Below are 21210 nucleotides of genomic sequence, written 5' to 3' on the forward strand. Positions count from 1 at the left end.
TTTAATACAAAATATAATCTGACATTTAATACAAAATAATTTATTACATGGAATTACACGAAAATGTCCAAAATATGCGTATAATAAAAAATTTACTAGAAATTTTTAAAATAGACAAGATTTTAGCAACGGTTGATTACGTAATATTCATTCTTAATAATCAACATACAATTATAAAGTTTAATAAGTTTTATAAAATGTAAATAATCGCGACCAAAAGAATCGTTAATAAAGTTATTGTCTTTTAATTATAGAAGAAAGAGAATTTGCATTACTAGCTACTAGCACTACTAATAAAATATTCAAGACGTGAAAAGATCGACCAAGCTTCGATGTAAATCAACGATTAAATTATAAAATAAATCGCGATTTAAAATTCGCTAGTAAACGCGACGAATAAATAAATCGACGATATTTGATTGCGATACGCGTAATTTCTCTAATAATCAAAGTTCATATACGTACGCGCACGCGATATAATTACTATCATTTTATGCAAAGATAATCGTATCGTAGTACTTCTCGCTACGAATTTTGGCCAGTATTGACCGCCTTTTTTGCGTAGCAAATCCATTCTTCGAGCCAGTTGGACCTACCTTTCGTTGCTCCTGGCCACTTTCTGGATCGATAACAGATATTCGAGATTTGTTATATAGCATCCACCGCCCGATTTATTTTCTAATACGCGATTTTATACGAATGTCGCGATCAACAATAAGATATATATTTTATCTCACGGATAACTGTTTCAACAGAATAAAATAGGTCTTATAAGCTTTTAAATATCGTTATAAAAAATCGCGTTATTGCCACGTTTTATAGAGATTAACAGACCTAACAATTTTATAACAAGCCCCTCCCTCCGCCGGGTGAGACGCCGGTTAATATCCGACAAAGAGAAGAACGATCCTAAAGGTGAAGAACGACCAATGTCTTGTTTCTACATCAGTTTCTGCAATATCAATCCGCAAAGAAAAGTTAAGTGATCCGTTGAACGTTAGAGCCGCTGCAAGAGGGAACGAATCCCGGATCTTCCGGACTGCTCCTGATAGCAATGATTTCGGTAACGAATCAACGAGATTCACGCGAGAAAACGTGTTCTTCCATCATTAAGAAATATATCTTTTTATTGAAAAATATATGGATATAACTATTTTTATGGAAATGTGGTTACGAACGATTATATTTACGGATAATAAAATACATGCATTATTATAAGTTGTGTTAAATGTGCGAGTACAAATAATTATCGTGTACCAACTGCTCGAGACAAATCAAACTCGATAAAAGCAAAATAAAAAAAAAATTTGATTCAAACACTTTGTACAATAAAATAAATCGAAGTAATTTCAAGTAATTACTTCTAAGCTATTTTTCTGTAGCGTTCAAATAAATTAATATGTCGATCTACTGATATCGGGGTACCCATTCGATTTGTCTCGAAGTTTTTAAGTATTCGCACATTTTACGTTACATTCATATATATAATTTTGTATATAACGTAATATTCAAAGTATAAAAATTTTTTGAAATAATATACTGTTTTGTGCATGTATTTTATTATATATATAAAATATATATATCCAAAAACATTAATCCAGAAGTAATGTCCTAGAGTAGCGGGATGTCCAGTATCTGCAAATAGTTTCTTAAAAGAAACCAAAAACTAATGTTAATATCCCAAGTGCCTAGAATCTAGAGAAGTAGTTTCTCAAAAGAAAACAAAAATTATATTAATTAATAATTAATTATTAAAATACATTTGTTCGTAACCATAATTTTTTATCAAAAATGGACAAACTGATAGCAACTAGAAATTACTAAAAAAATATAAATCTATACATAATAGCTATATCCATGTTTAATCTACTGTTAAGTCTTTTAATATACTGTTTTGTGCATGTATTTTATTATATATATAAAATATATATATCCAAAAACATTAATCCAGAAGTAATGTCCTAGAGTAGCGGGATGTCCAGTATCTGCAAATAGTTTCTTAAAAGAAACCAAAAACTAATGTTAATATCCCAAGTGCCTAGAATCTAGAGAAGTAGTTTCTCAAAAGAAAACAAAAATTATATTAATTAATAATTAATTATTAAAATACATTTGTTCGTAACCATAATTTTTTATCAAAAAAGTCACAAAAACGGACAAATCGATTACAATTTAAAATTACTAAAAAAATCTTAAAAACTAGGAAAAAAATTATTAAGAAAATTTTGATTGAAGGAAATTTATTTTTTATTTCACATGCGTGATATGTACATAAAAGTACTTCAATAATAACTTATTATCGCTGGCCGTAGTATATACTAAAATGACAAAACATCACGCGCAACTAATAAAATATTAATAAATTTATAATATTTCTCCGCATTTTTGATCCACAATTATGGATTTAGCACGGACACGAACCAACTGAGCGTTTTACCGTGACACCGAAAAGTGAACCTGGCCATGTAATTCCGCCGGCTCTAAAATGGATCCAGTTGGCGCTATTGCATTAGCTAGAAAAAGCGTCTTTCGAAAACGGCGGCGTGGCCCCTATCAGGCTTCTCTCTGGTAATAAAAGGAATTATTGTATACCGATCAACACTCAACTGTAGAATATCCTACCACCGATATCATCGTGTCGTGGCATCTATCACAAATGATCAGAGCTCGTTAGAAACATACACTCCAGTGAAAAAGAAGAAATGCCAGTAGGTTAGAAAATCAAAAACAAGTAAATTTTTTAACATCTATTACATCTATTACATCTAAATTAATTATGTATAATTATTGTTTTGTAATATTTAAATAGTCTTCAAAGTTGGAAATGTATGTATACATGAGAATATATTTATTCTTAATAATCGTTTCAGAGAAACATACAAGTTAACCTCAAAGGCATGTAAACAGAAGAAGCTGTCAAATCAAAGAAAGCATGTGATTGGAAAATAGACGAAAAGAAAAATAATAAATAGAGAAACGAATTCGAGACTTTTCTAAAAAAAGGTTTTTTCGACATTTAAGATACAACAAACCAGTGCAATAAGATGATGAAACAAGACAATGTTCAGGTTCCGAATCAGATACAGAATGTACCAATCATCCCCTATCAAATAGATTCCTCAATCGCTATAAGAATAGCCATGGGAGCAAAAATGATCCACGAAAGAGCACTGATGGCTCGTGCGGATATATGGCACAAAATCAGAGTTATCAGAGGCTCCCAGTACGACAAGGAGACAGTTTTGAAAGCTATTTTAAAAGCGATAGAACCAATCGATTTAATACCAGTGAAATATCAAGTTTGCGGAGAGGATGCATATTTTATAGCGAGAAATTGCGGCCCTGCTCTCGAAAAGCTGTGCAAAACAAACCTGATCATTAAAAATGTCAAAGGCGATGCTATTATTCTTGTGGTGACTTTGGGATACGCCTCGATCAATGATCTGAGAATCCACATACAGCCCTTACTATTAACCGCACTGACCAAGAAATACGATCCAAATCAAAAGATGTTAAACTTGGAAAACTTTCATTTAGATCCAGATATAGACAAGACTGTCTATTGCCCATTGTCACAGCTCAGAACGTCCAATCACGTTTTGAAGATGGCCAAAACTGCTATAGCCACTATTGAACATCTGAATCTACAACGCAACAAGTTGTTCAACATATCGGCAATAGAGAATTCGAGTTTAACATCCATTAAATACTTAGACTTGAGGCATAATAATTTATTGAATATGGACGCGCTAACTCCCCTCAAGAATCTGGAGATCGTCAAACTTTGGCTGGACGGAAATCCACTTTGCGAGAATTACTCAACCGCGAACCAGTACGTCGAATCTGCGAAAAAATATTGTCCACATTTGCAAGAACTAGATGGTGTATCCATTGTGCCAAATATGCCATTGATGTACAGAGACTACTTTCAGGACGAAAGGACGCAGCGTCTCGTACATAAATTCGCCTATCATTTCTTTAATTTACACGATCAACTCGATAGGACGATTTTACGAGGACTTTATCACAAGGACGCGTTTTATTCCATGAGCTTTGCCATTCCCAATGCAGTCGCGCAGAGGACTGGACTTAATCTGTACACAGGCAACAGAAATCTGCTAAAGAAAGGACCGAAGAAAAATACGTTTCTCTATCATACTCAGGAGGACATTCTGGTAGCTTTGAGCAAATTGCCCAGGTCTTATCACGACAGGAATTCCTTCACATACGACGTCATGTATGACGATGACAAGTGCATCGTGTTTTGCGTCTCGGGATTATTCAAAAAGCTAAGTTCCGGCACGAACGTGCTGTCGTTTTCTAGAACATTCGTACTGTTGGCTTCCCTGGACAACGAGTATCACATTTTAAACGACCAGTATCATATATACGCAGCGCCAGACAATGTGACATCCGATAAAATAGTAGTGAAATATGCATACGACGAGATCATGCCAGTTTGCTTCAGTCCGAGCGAAAAGTCGGTACTGATCACCAGAATGAAGCAGGTCACCAAAATGAACGACGAATGGTGCGAATCATATTTATCGGAAGATCAATGGGACATGCGAAAGGCGATATCCAACTTTATGAAGGATTTGAAAAGTTCCTCGATATCGGAAAACGCATTCGTTAATAAATAAAACAGGCGTTTTCAAAGTCCTACATAAATAACAATATTTAGCTTTGTGTAAATAAATTTGTAATTTATATATTTTAAAAGATTTTCTGGATTAGATCTTTCTCTCCGTAGCAAAAATTATACGCTATTTAATTATATTATATATACATTTTATAATACGATATACTCGCTTCGAAATGAGATAACATCGATGAGTATATCGCGAGGCGATGTTACTCGCATGGCATTTAAGTCGTCTCCAAGATGAAGAACGGGATGCTCGGTGACTTCATCCAAAGGTTATACACTCAAGGACCATCCGGACCGATGTGAATGAAACAAAATCGCGAAGGCAGGTGAGTTTTTTTTACCCTTTCTCTGATCGTATGCGAAAGACCTTCGAGACTTGCGGCACGCTCGGTTAAGTAAATCATTATGCTTGAATGCCGGATCTGTTATGGCTTATTAATAATTTAATCGTGACAATCTAAACAACATGACATCGCGAGTTATTATAGAGTCATTATCACGCACGAGAAATGTAATGCACCGTAAACCCGAGAATTTAATCGGTGGTCTGACATAATGAAAATGGTATTTATAATAAATTACATGTATTGTCGCGTCCGTAATTACACGTCTCGTAAGTTCATTGAAGCTTCAATAACGGTGCATAAGTTAATGCTATACGGGAGTAATAATTATGGAAATAATTTATAGCCTATTTGATTATAGAAGAAAAGTTTTTCAAAGTGCGAACCTTATGTAGATTTTCACCGGGAGATCGTGACAATAATTATCTCGAGTAAAAAGATGATGCTTTTGAAAAGAGTTGTCTTTGCCGAACGATTCTTGAACGATAACCTTCGATCGATTGAATACAATTAACCATTATATGTAAAATATTAATGTAAAATTTAATATCAAAAGAAAATATATATTTTGCGTAATACACGATTACGTGATTGTATGCCAAGTCGATTAGACGACTGATGGTTCTCAACAAAAAATATCGTGATACTCTTTTTAGAGATCGTAAATAAGAGCACGCAGAACATAAATAGACGTTAAATTTTACAGCGAATCATTTTTTCTTTCGATCAATCAACGCGATAAAAAAAAGAAACGGCGAGTAAACCCGGAAATGATACGAAAGGGAAAAGATTGAGAAACGTTGAACTAAGCTGTTACTAATAATTACGAGATTCGAGAAAGGGTACGTGTAGGTAACGACATAATAAAATGATTGTTGCCTACTGTGAGACTTCCAGCAGCCTCCCACGAAACAGCTACGGTAAAACCGCATGCTCTTCTACTAGTACCAATTATCCCTTGTACTAATTAAAGTATCCCAACTTCCTTTTCGATGCTTCCCGCATCGGTATCTTGAAGATCGAGAATATCGACGCGAAGTGTGATCAAGAAACTGCAGATTAAAATTAATTAGATATCGAAATGAGAGAGAAATGTATGCATCGAAATAAATTTATACAATCAAAGCGACTTTTAATTGCATACTAATAGAAATGATGAAGATGTATAACCGATATGTAATATTAATAATAAATCCTCTCTATTCGCGTCGCGTTAACGTGCCACCCAATCAAACAGACGTTTCATTTGATGAAGATTAAAAATCCATTGAATATAAACATATCAAGATGTGGGTCAGGGTAGCGTAGTGAAAGAAAGGAACAAAGTACAATTAGGAAGATGGCCCATTGAGACATCCTTGCGCCGAGATGTTCATAAGAAACTTACGCACAATGTAACATACTCGAAGAGATGATTCTTGGCGATAACCTGTTAGAGAAAGTCATCGCGTACAGATCCTATGTAAATTTCGTACGTCGTGTCGCTCCTCTGAAGGCATCGGCAAAAAGTAATAGTTCTATGAAAAATAATTTTTTTTTTTTTTTTAACACGAAAAATAGAATAATCATTTCCCATAGTTCTCTTTATATTGAATATGATTTAATATGACGGTTTCCAAATGATTTTATTATGTTATAATTTTAAGAAACTTGCGATTACAATTGCAAGAGAGTTATTCTAATGTATTTTATCATGTTATAGTTACAATGTGTCATGTGTAGGAGAAATTTTGTTTTCCAATTAAAAATACGTTGTTAAGAGAGATTTTTAGCCTTCGAAAAAAATTTCTAATGACCGTTATAGTTAATAGATTTATCGATTAAATACAGAGTCTAGGTGCAATGTGTGACGTGATGAAACAATTTGGAAGACAGAGTCGTATTCAGCGTCAAATAAATCACGGGAAATGATTATCTATTCCATGTTTTTTTTTTCTTTTTTTTTTTTTTCTTGAACTGTATAATAAGACATCGGTTACGCTCGTGATTCTCTTCTGTGCGATTAGAGGCGACTTTAATTGAATAGCAACGGCGGATAAGTCCAGAAAGGAAAATTAATGGGAAAACCGAATTGGAGCACGAACGCCTTATACATTCATTATACAAAGCGAGAAACGCTCGGTTAGGTAACATAATATCTAATAATGTGAGATAAGACATGTGTTCTTGTTCGCTTACCGATGCTAATGAGCAGGAAAAACGCCAACAGTTTCACGCGCGTCAATCTAGCAAGAAAAATCTAACGCATATATAACGCTTAATTCTCTAATTATAATACGAGGCGAAAGTGCGTGAGTAAAAGAGTGAGATTGCTTATCGCTGAGAATTAAAATCGCTAAATCAATTATGTTTAACGCCGAGAAGAAGTAACTTGATTAATTAATCATAGCATTATGCAAGCGATTACTGCGAATGTTTATTAATTACTATTGCGAAATTTCAAATACAACGCACGTATTATTATGAGATCTTTATATCATAAATAAAAAGGCAAAATATATACGATCGAATTATATCGCTTAATAAGAAGGCTCTTTGAAAGTAAAATGACAGGATTCACTTCACCGACCATTCTTATGCCATATACAGAAATTCAAGGATATCAACGACGCAAATCTACCAATTACGGCATCCTAAAAGAAGCATCATTATCTTGCTACAAAATGCAGAATAAAATAAAAAGGACTATATTTAATGTCTATCTGGTCGATAATTTCAGTGACTTTAATAAATATATATTCTTCTTGTGCGATATAGTATCTTTTTACATATTTTATGATTTCCGTAACTCACACATAGCGGTCTTTAAAACGATTCTAAAGTCAAAGGCGAGTTTTTGCAAAAGACGATTTGTATTGCAAACAAAATGTTATGAGATGGAGAGAGAGAGAGAGAGAGAAAGAGAGTGATCGGTATTTGTTAAATAATGGAACGAGCTAAGCCACCTTTTCCCAGTCTAAACGAACAAAATTATCGCAAAGTGAAGAAATCGACCATTGGATTTAGTAACGTTCACAGAACTGAACTGATTCCCACGAATAACGTTATAATGGCTTTTGCGAAAGCGAAAAAAAAAAAATCCGTTCTTCTATGCGCATTTTTGCGGAAGTAGATGTTCCGCTACAAAAAAAATTAACATTTATCTTTATAAAATACGACGTTTTTGATACGTTCCCTAAGATATCGAAGCAACATTTAGTACGAGAACTTCAGAATCTTTATACGAATATATATGTATGTAGGATCCAATTCATCCTAAGATAAACGGCTGTACGATTTAAATAGCCTCAAGCTTAATCGATTGGAGACAGATAGAATCGATCCTCATGGCGGAATCGGCAGAACGACATTGCGTTACTCTCTGCGAAAGGAAATCGAAGACGAGTGCCGGTGATTCTGTTAGATAGACGTAACAGTCCGATCGAGAGCAATTGCGCAAGAGGCGAATTTTCGCAAGACTCTCGTCCGCATTCATGCGAACATTTCTGTTGGAGAAGAGCGATACGATTCACCTAAGATGCATCATTCTGTACGAGTGTGTAATTCCGTGCGCGTGTGTGCGCACGCAAATACGCGCATAAGACGTGAATAATTAAAAAGGGCAAGTTTACGCCATCTTTCCGTTAACGAGTATATGCGCGCAGCTGTATTTCCTTGCAATTATTAAGAGAGAATCTGCTTCCTTCCCCGACTTATCTAACAAAACTTGTAACCATACAAATAATGGAAAATATCGCTTTTTTTTTTTTTTTGCGAAACAACGAACCTGCGGGTGCATAATTTTTTTTATGTTTTTACATTTATTTTTCTTGCATTTAATATTCTGATATTTGTTCCTTACATCTTTCAATCCTCTTTATCCTAGCATAGAATTTTTTAAGCACTTGTTACTTACAATTTTTCTCATCCGAATGTTTTGTAAAGATTTTCTCTCTCTTCGTACTTTCTCCATGTATATTTTTTCTATTGTTTATGTTATTTATATAGATATTCATCCCTCTTTCAAAGAGAAGCTTCATCTGGGAGATCTTTCTTCGATCCCGCTAGAGATGAAAGATAAATCTTTCATCTCCAACGTTGTTCCGTAAATATTCGTTCTTCTTTTAAAGACTACTTCGTTTGAACGCTTTGCGATCGTGTAAGGATTTACTTTCATAGTATTGTTTTTCCTTAAGACTAATTAGTCTGTGCTTTTTTCTCATCTTCGCTTCTACCTGTCTATGAACCTCGGGGAGAATTTCTCACGGCAGTTGCGCATACAAAATCTCTCTCTCTTTCTTTTTTTCTTTATCCTATTCTCCTTTCCGATCATTTTCGCAGAAATTGAATATAAATTACGCGGTATACAAATATCGTAGATAATAAATATATAACTAAATCGTCGTAAAATAAAATATTTATTTATATGTCTCATCTACTCAGTAATCTAAACAATCTCTTATCGCGATCTCAGTTTCTTATACCCAGTTAAACGAATACGGTTCGAAAGCAAATTGCTGCTCGCAAAAGCCCGAGCCCTTCGCGGATAAATACATCGCTGAAATCGCGCTTTTTGAAGGGATCCCCTCGACCGCGATCTCGTTCGAAATTTTCGGAAAGATAGCTCTATCTCGCTCCCACATGTGGGAACCACCGCTTGTATAATCGCGGCCGTTACTTCCACGTTTCACGGCGAGCGCGGGTTCGCGTATCACGCACGCACGTAAGAGCCCCGCGGTTTCACGCGCGTGCGTTTATGCAACATTACGCGAGATCGCTGTGTATGTCGTATATCGACGAGATCGTCGTGTCGATGTGTGCCCGATGCGCCTGGGGCATCAGGTCCCCGCGACACTGTCGTGAGTGAAAGTTATTCTCTAGGGTCCCATCTCCCCTCCCCCCTCCCCCTCCTTTACATGCAGCATCGGCATGACCTACGATTATAAATCGTCTTCGAGTTCTACGGTAGCCTCGATGAACAAAAACCGCTAATTGTTTCCTGTGTTAAGCAGGAAGTACTGAATTCTTCTGATTCTGCTGATTAAGAGAGTCTGACCTAACAATAAATTAGATACCTCGGTCGCTAACGGTCCCTGCAAGGTTTTGCGACGATATTATTGACAAAATGTCATCAAGCTAAATATTTGAAAAAAGATCTTTTCTTTCGGTAAATTATTTATTTTTATTTATTTCGTATTTAAAGAATATAATTTTACAAGTTTAATAAAATAATTTATTCCTGCAACTCTCTCTCTCTCTCTCTCTCTCTCTCTCTCTCTCTCTCATTATCGATTGGAAACTTTCGTTAAAATTGTGCATTTAAATTGCTCGACGGATAATATTTATATGAAACAATGACATTTCCTCTCCCATCGCGAGAAAGCTTAATTTTACAATAAAGAGGTACGTTGACAAAAAGGAAGATATTCAAGTGGAATCTCCTCTTGTCGGATGCGATTTATATGCGCGCTATATATGCACAAAATTAATGCATATCTCTCTATTGCGAAGGATAAATAACTCCGCTGCTCGTCGTCTCTCTAAAGAGACAAGAATCGCGCGGATAGCCTTTTCAGTATAAAATATTTATGATTGTTAATGCAAAGCACACTTTACCGTAGAAATTACGTATGGAAAATGCGTAAATATACAAATTTTTATGCTGCAAAAGGAGTAGGTGAAATGAGATATGTATATATATAAACGTATATGGTCGTCATTTGAGGACCATCAAACGAGATTCCAAGTTATATAAGTGAGAGGCGCATATCGCGGTGATGAGTGGATAATTTTCTTTTTCACACGGAGAGTTGCGCGCCGCGGAATATGCACAGTATGTCACAATAACGGCAGAGGCAGCCCCTTCGCCACGTAATTAAGACCTCGGGTGGCTGCTTAATTCACCGCAAATACGTTAATTACGCTCACGGAAACAGCCGGCGCTCTCTCCATCTCTCTCTTTCTTTCTTTCAAAAATAGATTATTTAGAACAATTTCAATATATGTATATACAAAAACCGAGAGAAATATTTCCTTGCTCGGAGGACAAAGCGATTCGCCATCGAGTTTTTCCACGCAAATGTATCTCTATAAATATATTATTTGAAAACAGTTTAAAAACTCAATTTCTTTCAGACATTTCGTGCAAAATTCTCTTGTTCAGATATGAAATAATATTTATTGCATAATATCGTGTCTGAAATATATTTTAATTTCTATTAAACAATAATATATAATTGAATTATACTTTTAATCTGTCTGAATCTAGACCAGAATTGAGGTCGTGATTTAAGATCGAGAAAACTGGTACACATACAATCGATTCATCTATCAATTGCAAAGTAATCGCTTCAATTAACCACCTCCGCTTTACCTCGTCGAGCGATTGTTATTGAAGTACGCAATCGAGGAGAAATAAAAGAGTGTGCGTTTTGCTATTTATCAATGATGATAATTAAGCAGATAATAAACTTCCGTCCTGCGCTGTCGCAACGGAAATATTCTATCTGATTTTTGCGCAAAGTCATAAGATATTATTTTAGTAACTTTAATCAAATTAAACAAAAAATTTGTAATATAAGAAACGCAAAGAATCGTATCCCGGAAATTGATGATGTAATAAAAACTTGTCGGATTTGCTATGGAAGACGCACATGAGTGGCTTTGAAGAAGAACGATATCGCTACAAGGAGGCCGCTGTTAGAAGAAGAGTGATTTTCAAGACGATCGAATGCCGGGATGATCGGTACTCGGTGCCTCATCTCGTCTTCAAAGCATACGGCCTTTGCTTTCACTTTCTCACGTGGTAGAGATGAACAAACACCCTCTCTTTCTCGCTCTTTCTCTCTCTCTCTCTCTCTTTCTGTCGTCGTACTACCATCGCCGCGGAGATAAATTATTTGCTAGCCAGTTACTCCATTGATAATCATTGCGAGCATCAGAAGTGTCAAAAAGTTGAAGAATGTCATATGGATTCTACTTATTAATTTTGAAGCGAAAAGACGGCACCGTACATGAAAGTTTAGAGACACATCGTGAAAATAAAGTTACGCAATAGGTCACAAGTAAATCGGAACAAGCTAGGATGAAGAGGCTTCGGAGAAATTATAAAACATCGACAAAATAAATAAGTCAGATATAAGCTAAAGAATTTATAATCGTTTTATACTTAATATACATATATAATGCATACAATATAAATATTATTAATGATACTTTTTTATAAGATAATTAATCATTTATATAATTATAATATATCTCTGTTGGGAGAAAATGATTAAAATAAAATTCGTTTACTTTCTCTCGGATCAACATGTTGCGTATATAAACACTCGTACAATGTTGCATAACAGATGTCACAAATCGGGATCGTAAAGAATCGATTCGTCCGACTCTCCGATTTGTAACTCCGTTATTCGCATCGTTATTGCGATGTGTAATTTTCACATTTTCCTCTTCGAGTACCTTTCTGTCGTCGTACTACCATCGCCGCGGAGATAAATTATTTGCTAGCCAGTTACTCCATTGATAATCATTGCGAGCATCAGAAGTGTCAAAAAGTTGAAGAATGTCATATGGATTCTACTTATTAATTTTGAAGCGAAAAGACGGCACCGTACATGAAAGTTTAGAGACACATCGTGAAAATAAAGTTACGCAATAGGTCACAAGTAAATCGGAACAAGCTAGGATGAAGAGGCTTCGGAGAAATTATAAAACATCGACAAAATAAATAAGTCAGATATAAGCTAAAGAATTTATAATCGTTTTATACTTAATATACATATATAATGCATACAATATAAATATTATTAATGATACTTTTTTATAAGATAATTAATCATTTATATAATTATAATATATCTCTGTTGGGAGAAAATGATTAAAATAAAATTCGTTTACTTTCTCTCGGATCAACATGTTGCGTATATAAACACTCGTACAATGTTGCATAACAGATGTCACAAATCGGGATCGTAAAGAATCGATTCGTCCGACTCTCCGATTTGTAACTCCGTTATTCGCATCGTTATTGCGATGTGTAATTTTCACATTTTCCTCTTCGAGTACTTTCAAAAAAAAGGCATTTATCGTAGAATGATTATCCCGAAGGATTACGGTTTTGCTCTAACGAGTTTTACGACGCGAAAATTGACGGCGCTCGTAAAAAGATGTATTTCCTATTTTTTTATTCCTCGTCGTTTTAATAGGCGAGGTGTGTAAAGGCAACACATTTCGAATGCGTTAACTTTTATTGTTCTTTTAGTATCCATCAGTCCTAATCACGCCGCGAATAAAAACACCCGACAAAATTGCATGATGCGTGTCCTTTTGAAGCGAACGGTTCTCTATATCGTAGTTATTATACGAGAAATATCAATGTTATCAGACTACTTACGCGATGATAATATATGAAGAAAATCGGATCGAAAAAATCATTTGTTTTTTAATAGAGAATGAGGTCTCTTATATTTGAATACATTTTATTCAAAGAAAAATTTTAAAAAATTAAGAAGATTTAAAAAGATATTAAAAAATGCCATATTGCATACGATTAACTTTGATCGTTGCAGAATATAGTTAATTTATCGCTTGTCTTCGTTTTCGTATCTTACGTCACGTGTACATTCTTCGTTCATTTTCTCATCGAACGCAAATGCCGTTTCGCATTTTCAAATAAGTACAAACTTTACGAGGTATATATTTCTCTCCCCGCCAAACGCCGAGAAAATGCACTCGCCAAATGCGCACGTGTTGTTCCGATGGAGGACGTTTCTGACAAAAATCTCTACACTTTCACTATCTCGAGTCGAAGTGCGTGACAAGAAGAGCCGGGAAGAGAAGGGAGGAGCGGTCGACTGTTAAGAAAAACGGGGAACTTGGTTCGTTTATTGGCCATATCTCAAGGCTAATCCGCGCGGAAGATGCGCACCGGATCGCACGCACGGATGTGTGCGCGTCTGACGGAAGTCAGATGTACTCGCATACGCTTAGCACCTTTTTGCATCCGCTTAAGTTAAGAAACCTCGACGGCGGATATCTTGTTCGGCGGAGTCGGTCGACAATCTTGAGACACGAGAAGTTATATAGAGGCGGGCGCGAACGGAAGCGCGTATCTGTTTGCGTAACATGCGTATTTTTAAAGGAGAAAGGGAATATGGAGAATATCGCAACAATTCGCGGTACAAAAACGGCTACTTTAAACGGAATAAAGAAGGAAAGATGCGAGACTGTCGCGGATTTTAATCGTGAATGAAATTAATAATTAATAATTTAAAGAGAAATGATATTTTCTTGAAGAAAATTATTTTTTAATTGGATAGAGAAACGCTATTTCATTTAACAAATATGACATGAAAAAGTAGTTATAAACAATTTTACAAGTTTAGAACGAATGAGATAAAATACAATAGAGTAAAATGAGATAAAAATAATATAGTACAAAATATAAAATGAAATCGCGTTGCTCACTTTTGATTTTTTATAAAATCCAAGAAGATTGATTAATAATTAAGATGGTTTTTGTTGAAGCTCAACGAGACGCGTCGTGACGGAAAAAATAGTTCACCAGGACCTTTAACCTTCCGCGCTTTCTCCGCGAGCACGCCGACGAATCTGCCGTAGGAATTGTCATGCTCTTTGAAATTTACCGATGATTCAATATTGGCGAGTCTGACCTTTAAATGGTACAAGCCGAAGAGGAGAGACGCGAAGTTTAATAATTACTGATATAAACGCACACAAAAGTTGCGCGAGCGAAGGCGATAAGGGTGATAAAGTCCGTTCAGTTCATTTTCTTAATTATCACATAGATTCGGAAAATTATTCCACGTACATTTAATGAGGCGGAAATTTATGCTCTTCTTAGCGGCATGACTAATGACTCCTACGTGTAAAATTACTCCGGAAAGAGCAAATATCACATCACGTGTAACCCTAAGGCTACACACATACTTACGTTGTTCGAGACCGAGAGAGCGTCCGGGCAAATTGATGCAAAATTTCCAATCAGAAATTAATAATTAATAATAATCTTGCGAGGATCTAAAGACTAATGGCTGTTACGTGTAAAATTATTTCTAAGACGAATGCGATAACTTAAAGCGAGATTTCTCATTTCTAAGATCTTCGAATGCCGTATATATTTACAATGAATAAGGAATGTATGGATATCAGTTTGAATACAGCTTGGAATTTGCGAGAGAGTAAATAGATATAGGAAAGATGATAAAAACTCGACATTTCTGACTAATCAAGTTGCATTTTAACACAAATTGGATTTGCTTAATTAATTTATTCATTGAAAATTCATAATTCATCCTCGTTTATATGCTAAATTAACTTGTATTGAATTCTCAAAATTCGAAAGTTTTCTTTTGCCGAAACTTTCTTCCGCGAATATTATATAATCTAAATAGCGATAACTGTCTTTCTGGATATTATTACAGTATATTATATATGCTTGAAGATTTCTAAATCTTTTTCATTATATTGCTTCTGGTACAGTGCACTCAGCGAAATTAGATTAGGCTGTTTCGTAAGCTGACGTGCTCTATGATTTGTACATGTCGAGATAATCTAACATTTTACATTAAAATAAATTTTTTAAAACAAGTCAAAGATACAATAAAAAATAAGACGAAACTCAATCTTGATATCTTAAATTTACTAAATTATAAATACATTAAATATCTCGCATTATCAAACTTTTACCAAAACTTTAAATCGCCAATCTTTGAAAGTCGCGTTTCTCACAGAGTCGCCGCTTGAAATATGCATGACATGTAATGTGAAATTAATTAAGAGATGATTCGCACGAGGATAGACTGTAATCGGAGATAAGTATCTGTTGGTGTCACTGTCATTATATTATCATATCATCACTTTGCGATTCTAAGGAATTTCTCTTCCTCTCTTCTCCATTATTCAAATCATTTTATCGTGTGCAAAACACACCGCTTGCGGAAAACGAGCGACTGAAATCACCTTTACGCTCGCAATCGCTCGAGGACGACAACAACGACGATCGCCTCTCTGTAGGTGCAAATATCGTTCCATCTACGAGCGAATCGAAGACAACTTTCGCCCTCCAAGGCTGAGAAGATTCCTCGCGGCGCAAAGCTCATCGCGGCGCGTGTAATGGAGAGACGAGCGGCCATTGAAAAATATAATGCCCGCGACTCGTTAATTACACTTTTACCGGGGCACGTACGTCGGTGTCGAAACGAGTCTCTAATCACTAATGGATATCGCGTATATCCATTACAAGAGATGGGATTAAACGAGCTCGAATTAGAGGATCAATTTTCGCAAAATATTGTAGCATTTGATTCTACGCATATTCCTTATATTTTATTATATATTCTCGATAAAAGAAAATGTGGATTTTAAATTTCAATTTATTCGTACTATTGAAAATAATCAGATCATTATTTTGCACGGATGTGTACGTAGATTGCGACGAAATATCATCGATTAAGAAAATTGAAATATATATTGCGTAATATATGTAATTCTTTTGTTATTTATTGAAGAGAAAGAGAGATTGCATATTAAAGTAAATTTAAAAATAAAAAACAAACCGGCTATCTATCGCAAAATGTAAGTACTTAAGAAAGTCTCATGTTTGATTTCGCGAGACGTAAATGCAGCGAGTCTAAAAAACCGTGTCGTGAAGTTCTTTCGCTCTTCTCCTTCTCTCTCTCTCTCTCTCTCTCTTTTTAAAGCATTGCACCGGCAGCAGGATGCAAGGCAGGCTGAATTGCGAAATTTCGATTGTCGAGGTACGACCTCGATCTTCGTGCGACGGCGGCAAGTGAATCGGGCCACGTGACTCTCCTCTGCTCGCAGACGAACGCCTTCGCGTGTTTCGCGTCGCTTGGATTTCGATCCGCGGAAACGATCTTTTATCTCGACCAAGGATCGACCGTCGCAATATTTCACTTGTAACGAAACCTCCTCTCCGATCAGCGGACGTTTTCCACGACGGGTGTGAGATCGTTCGTCCGTCCCTCACCCATTATCCGACATCGTGTAGCTAATATCGGAGAAACTCGCGAGAAAGTTTTGCGCGTTCCGAGAAATAATCGATAATCGTTTCGGACAAGGGTAAATAAAACGTCGTCGCAAACAATTCGATCCCGCCCGTGCAATTCCGCGGCACGCAATTATCCGCGATGAATTTCACGATTTCCAGCTATTTCAAGTATCTAACATCGTTAGAACGTAGTCTCAGCTGGGACGATCTCGCAGACGCGGTGATCCGAACCTTCTAACGATACCCGGTGCTCCCCGTCCGTCGCGCTCCTCAAGCTGCCTCTGGAATGCAGCCGAGCACTCCTTGGATGCACCCTCCACGACGAGTGCAACGAGTCGCAGTGATCTCTGGCAAAGGCCACCAGACGACCGGTCACGCCGAACTTGCGCTGGCGACGAGAAGCGTTTACTTGAATTTAGAAGTGTAAAGAGAAGAAGGAGAGGCGAGAAATACACTTTACAATCTCTTCATTTTTTTTTTGTCAGAAGATTTGTGATAAAATCTCTTTAAAAAATAGACGCACGGATTTGTGAAGATTAACTACTTATTTTAAATTTCAAAATTAAATTTGGGAATAAGTTCTGCTACGCACTTTTACTTAAAAATGACTCGCAATGAAATAAAAAGAATAAAGTCTACTTTAGATGATTTATGTAATTAATGTTCAAATTTACGATAGAAATCTATTTATAATTTTTAAGTATCATATATATAATGCGGAAAAGTAAAATACCGAGAAAGTAAAATGGATATGTATAAAAGAATATATATCAGAACACATTAAATTATGAGTACATAAATTTTTTTTTTATTATGTAAATTATAAAAATTGTCTAAGAGAGGCTTAAGATTCTCTTTAATGTCAAATTAATATCGAAAAAATTGAAAGAATGAGAGAGGAAAATAAAACAGTTTTTTAATACGTTTTTTTTTTTTCGAGAACTTGAGACAATTGTCAAATTATTTAAAATCTAAAATTATTTTTTTCTTAAATTCTTGAAAAGTAAATTATGCATATTCATTCACATGTATATGTAACTGGCTGAAAGAACATATTTCGTGTATAGAAAATATATGTCATTCTTCTCACACTCTGTATAATGACAACCATGGATTCCTTTCACACAAAATGTAACCGTTTCGAGATTCCACTATTACAATAATTGTCGCTAAAGGGCATTCGGCTTCTTATCTTTATCTCCATTCAAAGCAGCGGCGATATCTATCACCACTTCTTCCACGGATGATTCAATGCAAAACGCAACTTTCCTCTATCGCGTGTCGCACAAAACTTCTCATTGTCGCGAAAATAATCGGATAAAAGAATTCGATATGTCATCGACTAAATGATTGTTTATATATTATACATATTACCGCTCGTTTTCTCTTTTTACAATCTTTTTCCTTCTCGATCATCAGAACTCATCGTAAACGAGAATTGACACTAAAACGCTCTTTTATCGCAGTCTCTAACTCAAATATATGCAATCATCAACCCACCAGAAGTGTCGTGTGCAAAGTTATCGTCAAGCATGGTCTTTCATGCGACACAATAGCGATCGCCTACGTATTATCATTTGCATCGCGCGAGACAGGACTCTCTTTAGCAGATGATAATCTCTCCGTCGCGGTTTCTCCGATCTCCTATCCCTGTACCACCGTAGCAGTAAAACGGTGTAAGTTATACGCGGGAGTCATCCCGCGCGAGATATGCGCCGCGTACCCACGTATATACATATAATACGTGCCATCGTCGCCGCGGGGGCTACTTGGCGAACGAGCCCGGTTACCAGAGAGGTGACGTAACGAGAAAGACGTTACGTTCCATAGAACGCGGAGCCCCATGTGCACGTTCTTTCTCTCTCCTTCGCTAAAACGACGAGGGGCCCCTACCTGGCGACGGATCCCGTCCTCCCAGAAAGCATCTTCGCGCGCGCGTCTCCTCTTCTCGGGCCCAAAGACTCTCGACGCCGTTGCAGTCGCGTCCACGAGTTCAATCGCGCAGGTAACGCGGGAGTGTGAATCGAATCCGAGTGAAGAGGGCACACGAACATGGAGTTCACGAGGCGACAACTCGTTCTAATCTCGGGTAGGTGTACTCAAATACGGGGTGAAATCGACTTTAATCACCGCGCGATAGATCGAACGTTGGGATCGCGAGACTCCGTCATTTGTGCCGGCAATATTCGCGATAATTAATGGATATTATCCATGGCGTGATGTATCGTGGTATCTTCGTAAAATTTCATTTTTCTCATGCAACAATAATGGCTAAAAAAAATTTTATCTTAACTTTCCCCTCTCTTTTTCTTTCTACATATCTCTTAATTTGCGAAATCTTTCCCCCAACCATTTAGTTTTAAAAGGCAAAATAATAAGGATGTGAACAAATTACACGTGTAACAATGAATTATCTTTTTTTAATAATTTAAGAATTTAATAATTTAATTTAAGGATGAGATTAAAAATCGCTTAGGTATTTGGCATGTGTCGAGAGATTTTATATACGCATTTTACGATAGTTTAAACGGTTTCTTATTTAAGACACGTTCTAATAGAAAACCGGCAATGTATTCGATCGAGATAATCTTCGTACAAGCGATCACGTCTGCCTAAGTATCCACACTTTTTTGTGCATACAAATATTCTGAAGTAGAAAGTTGTATAGATATTTATCGAGTTTATAAACTATCAATACTGACATTTTATTGATCCGCGAAAAGACATTCGAGTCTTTAAATAATCGCGCGTCTGCAACCAACGATTCGATCGATGAGACGTAATAAAGAATTCCTTTATGTAGATCTTATGAAAATATTTTCAGAACAAAACGCGGAAAAATCGCATATTCGAAAAATCATATCGACACGATCGTACATTCGTTGCTTACAATTTCTAATATGCATCCTATCATATCCTATTGATAAACATTCAATCATTAATCTTTTTCTCATTTTTTTAAAATCATTATATATTATTCTATTTTTAATATTTATCTCTAAATACAAGAAAATAGTTTAATACAATGGATTAAAATTTTGCTATTATTACCATTTTTTCTATAAGTTATAATCCAACTATTTTGCACTCGACAAGTTTTTTATCAACATAAAATTGTAAACGAAAAATTTTTCTCTTACAGGAAATGATAGGCAATAAATATTATTTCAAATGATAAAGCGCCATGCGCGCTATATTGAACATTTTAGTTTATAAAAAAATTTTCGTGACACACTTTCGGTTTTATGTTTCAGTGGGAATACTATGGAGTTGCGTACTAGGTCTTCAACGACCACCGCCGAGATACTCCCAACAGTATATGCCGGAAACTTCCTTCTCCTGTCGCAATAAAATCGTCGGTAGCTATTACGCGGACCCTGAGACCGACTGCCAAGTCTTCCACGTCTGTGTCTCTGTGGCTGGCTCTATTCAGGATTATAAGTGAGTGTTACACGTCGCAAAATCTTTTCCGCGAGTGATATAAATAAATTCTTCTCAAGTTTTATAACTAATTGCAAGTAAATATCCGTATACGCGTCGTTAAAAAAAAATATATATATATATATTAGAAAAAAATATATTAATTATACATAAGAAAAGTTGTTTAACATAAAAATGTGAAAAGCGAACAAGCCATTAATTCTACATGTCATGTGCTTTTTATCGCGTACGAATCGTAAATCTAATCATATATATATATATGTGTGTGTATATGAAAGATTTAAAAATTATAATTTAACATTATCGAGTTTATAGATCAATGATTATTTTATTATTTTTCATTTAGATTCCTGTGTCCCAATGATACCGCTTTCGATCAAGAAAGCCAGACCTGTGCGGACTGGTACGACGTGGATTGCGAGGCCGCGACTCTTTATTACGCCAGCGACAACTTCGACTTATATAGAATCGGTTCTGGTCTCGAATCCGTGCATTACGATAATCTGCGCAGCGACGCCGAGCCCCAAGATCATCTTCAGCGCAGCGAGACCAGTGACGCGGTTCGATCTTCCGCTAATGCGATAAATCGAGTGTCCTCGTCCAACTACAACAGCAACCGCGATATATTGCGAGGTAGCAGTAGCGGTAATTTCTACAATAGAAACAACAAGGAGGACGAATACGAGACTGAGAAGTCGTATAAGGAAGATGTGAATCAAGACACCAAGAAAAAAAGCGGCGGCGTCAGAAAGGTCAGC

The 21210-nt window shown here is 36.0% G+C and overlaps 2 protein-coding genes across 6 annotated transcripts in view; both read left to right on the forward strand.

Annotated features, from left to right (window-relative positions):
* Window positions 1-2600: 2600 nt before the first annotated feature.
* LOC115238685 (nuclear RNA export factor 1-like) lies at window positions 2601-4788 on the forward strand. Of its 3 annotated transcripts, none has more exons than XM_029812701.1 (2): window positions 2601-2731; window positions 2871-4788. In XM_029812701.1, the coding sequence occupies exon 2, from the start codon at window positions 3045-3047 to the stop codon at window positions 4641-4643; it is 1599 nt and encodes a 532-aa protein (XP_029668561.1). In that variant the 5' UTR covers window positions 2601-2731; window positions 2871-3044; the 3' UTR covers window positions 4644-4788. The 3 variants fall into 3 exon arrangements, with proteins under 3 accessions (XP_029668561.1, XP_029668562.1, XP_029668563.1); XM_029812702.1 differs by having other exon boundaries at window positions 2602-2712; XM_029812703.1 differs by having other exon boundaries at window positions 2625-2708.
* A 63-nt stretch (window positions 4789-4851) lies between these two features.
* Window positions 4852-21210, forward strand: part of LOC115238684 (GATA zinc finger domain-containing protein 14-like) — a 19163-nt gene continuing 2804 nt past the window's right edge. The window contains exons 1-3 of one of the 3 annotated variants that reach the window (XM_029812700.1): window positions 4852-4977; window positions 20266-20452; window positions 20799-21207. In XM_029812700.1, the coding sequence (XP_029668560.1) occupies window positions 20331-20452; window positions 20799-21207 (531 nt within the window). In that variant the 5' untranslated portion in view covers window positions 4852-4977; window positions 20266-20330. Of the gene's footprint in view, window positions 4978-18968; window positions 19101-20265; window positions 20453-20798; window positions 21208-21210 lie in introns of those variants that run through there. The other 2 variants (XM_029812699.1, XM_029812698.1) reach the window with 2 other exon arrangements.

This window comes from Formica exsecta, unplaced genomic scaffold, assembly GCF_003651465.1.
Source record: "Formica exsecta isolate Colony F162 unplaced genomic scaffold, ASM365146v1 scaffold353, whole genome shotgun sequence".
NCBI classification, from domain to species: Eukaryota; Metazoa; Arthropoda; class Insecta; order Hymenoptera; family Formicidae; genus Formica; species Formica exsecta.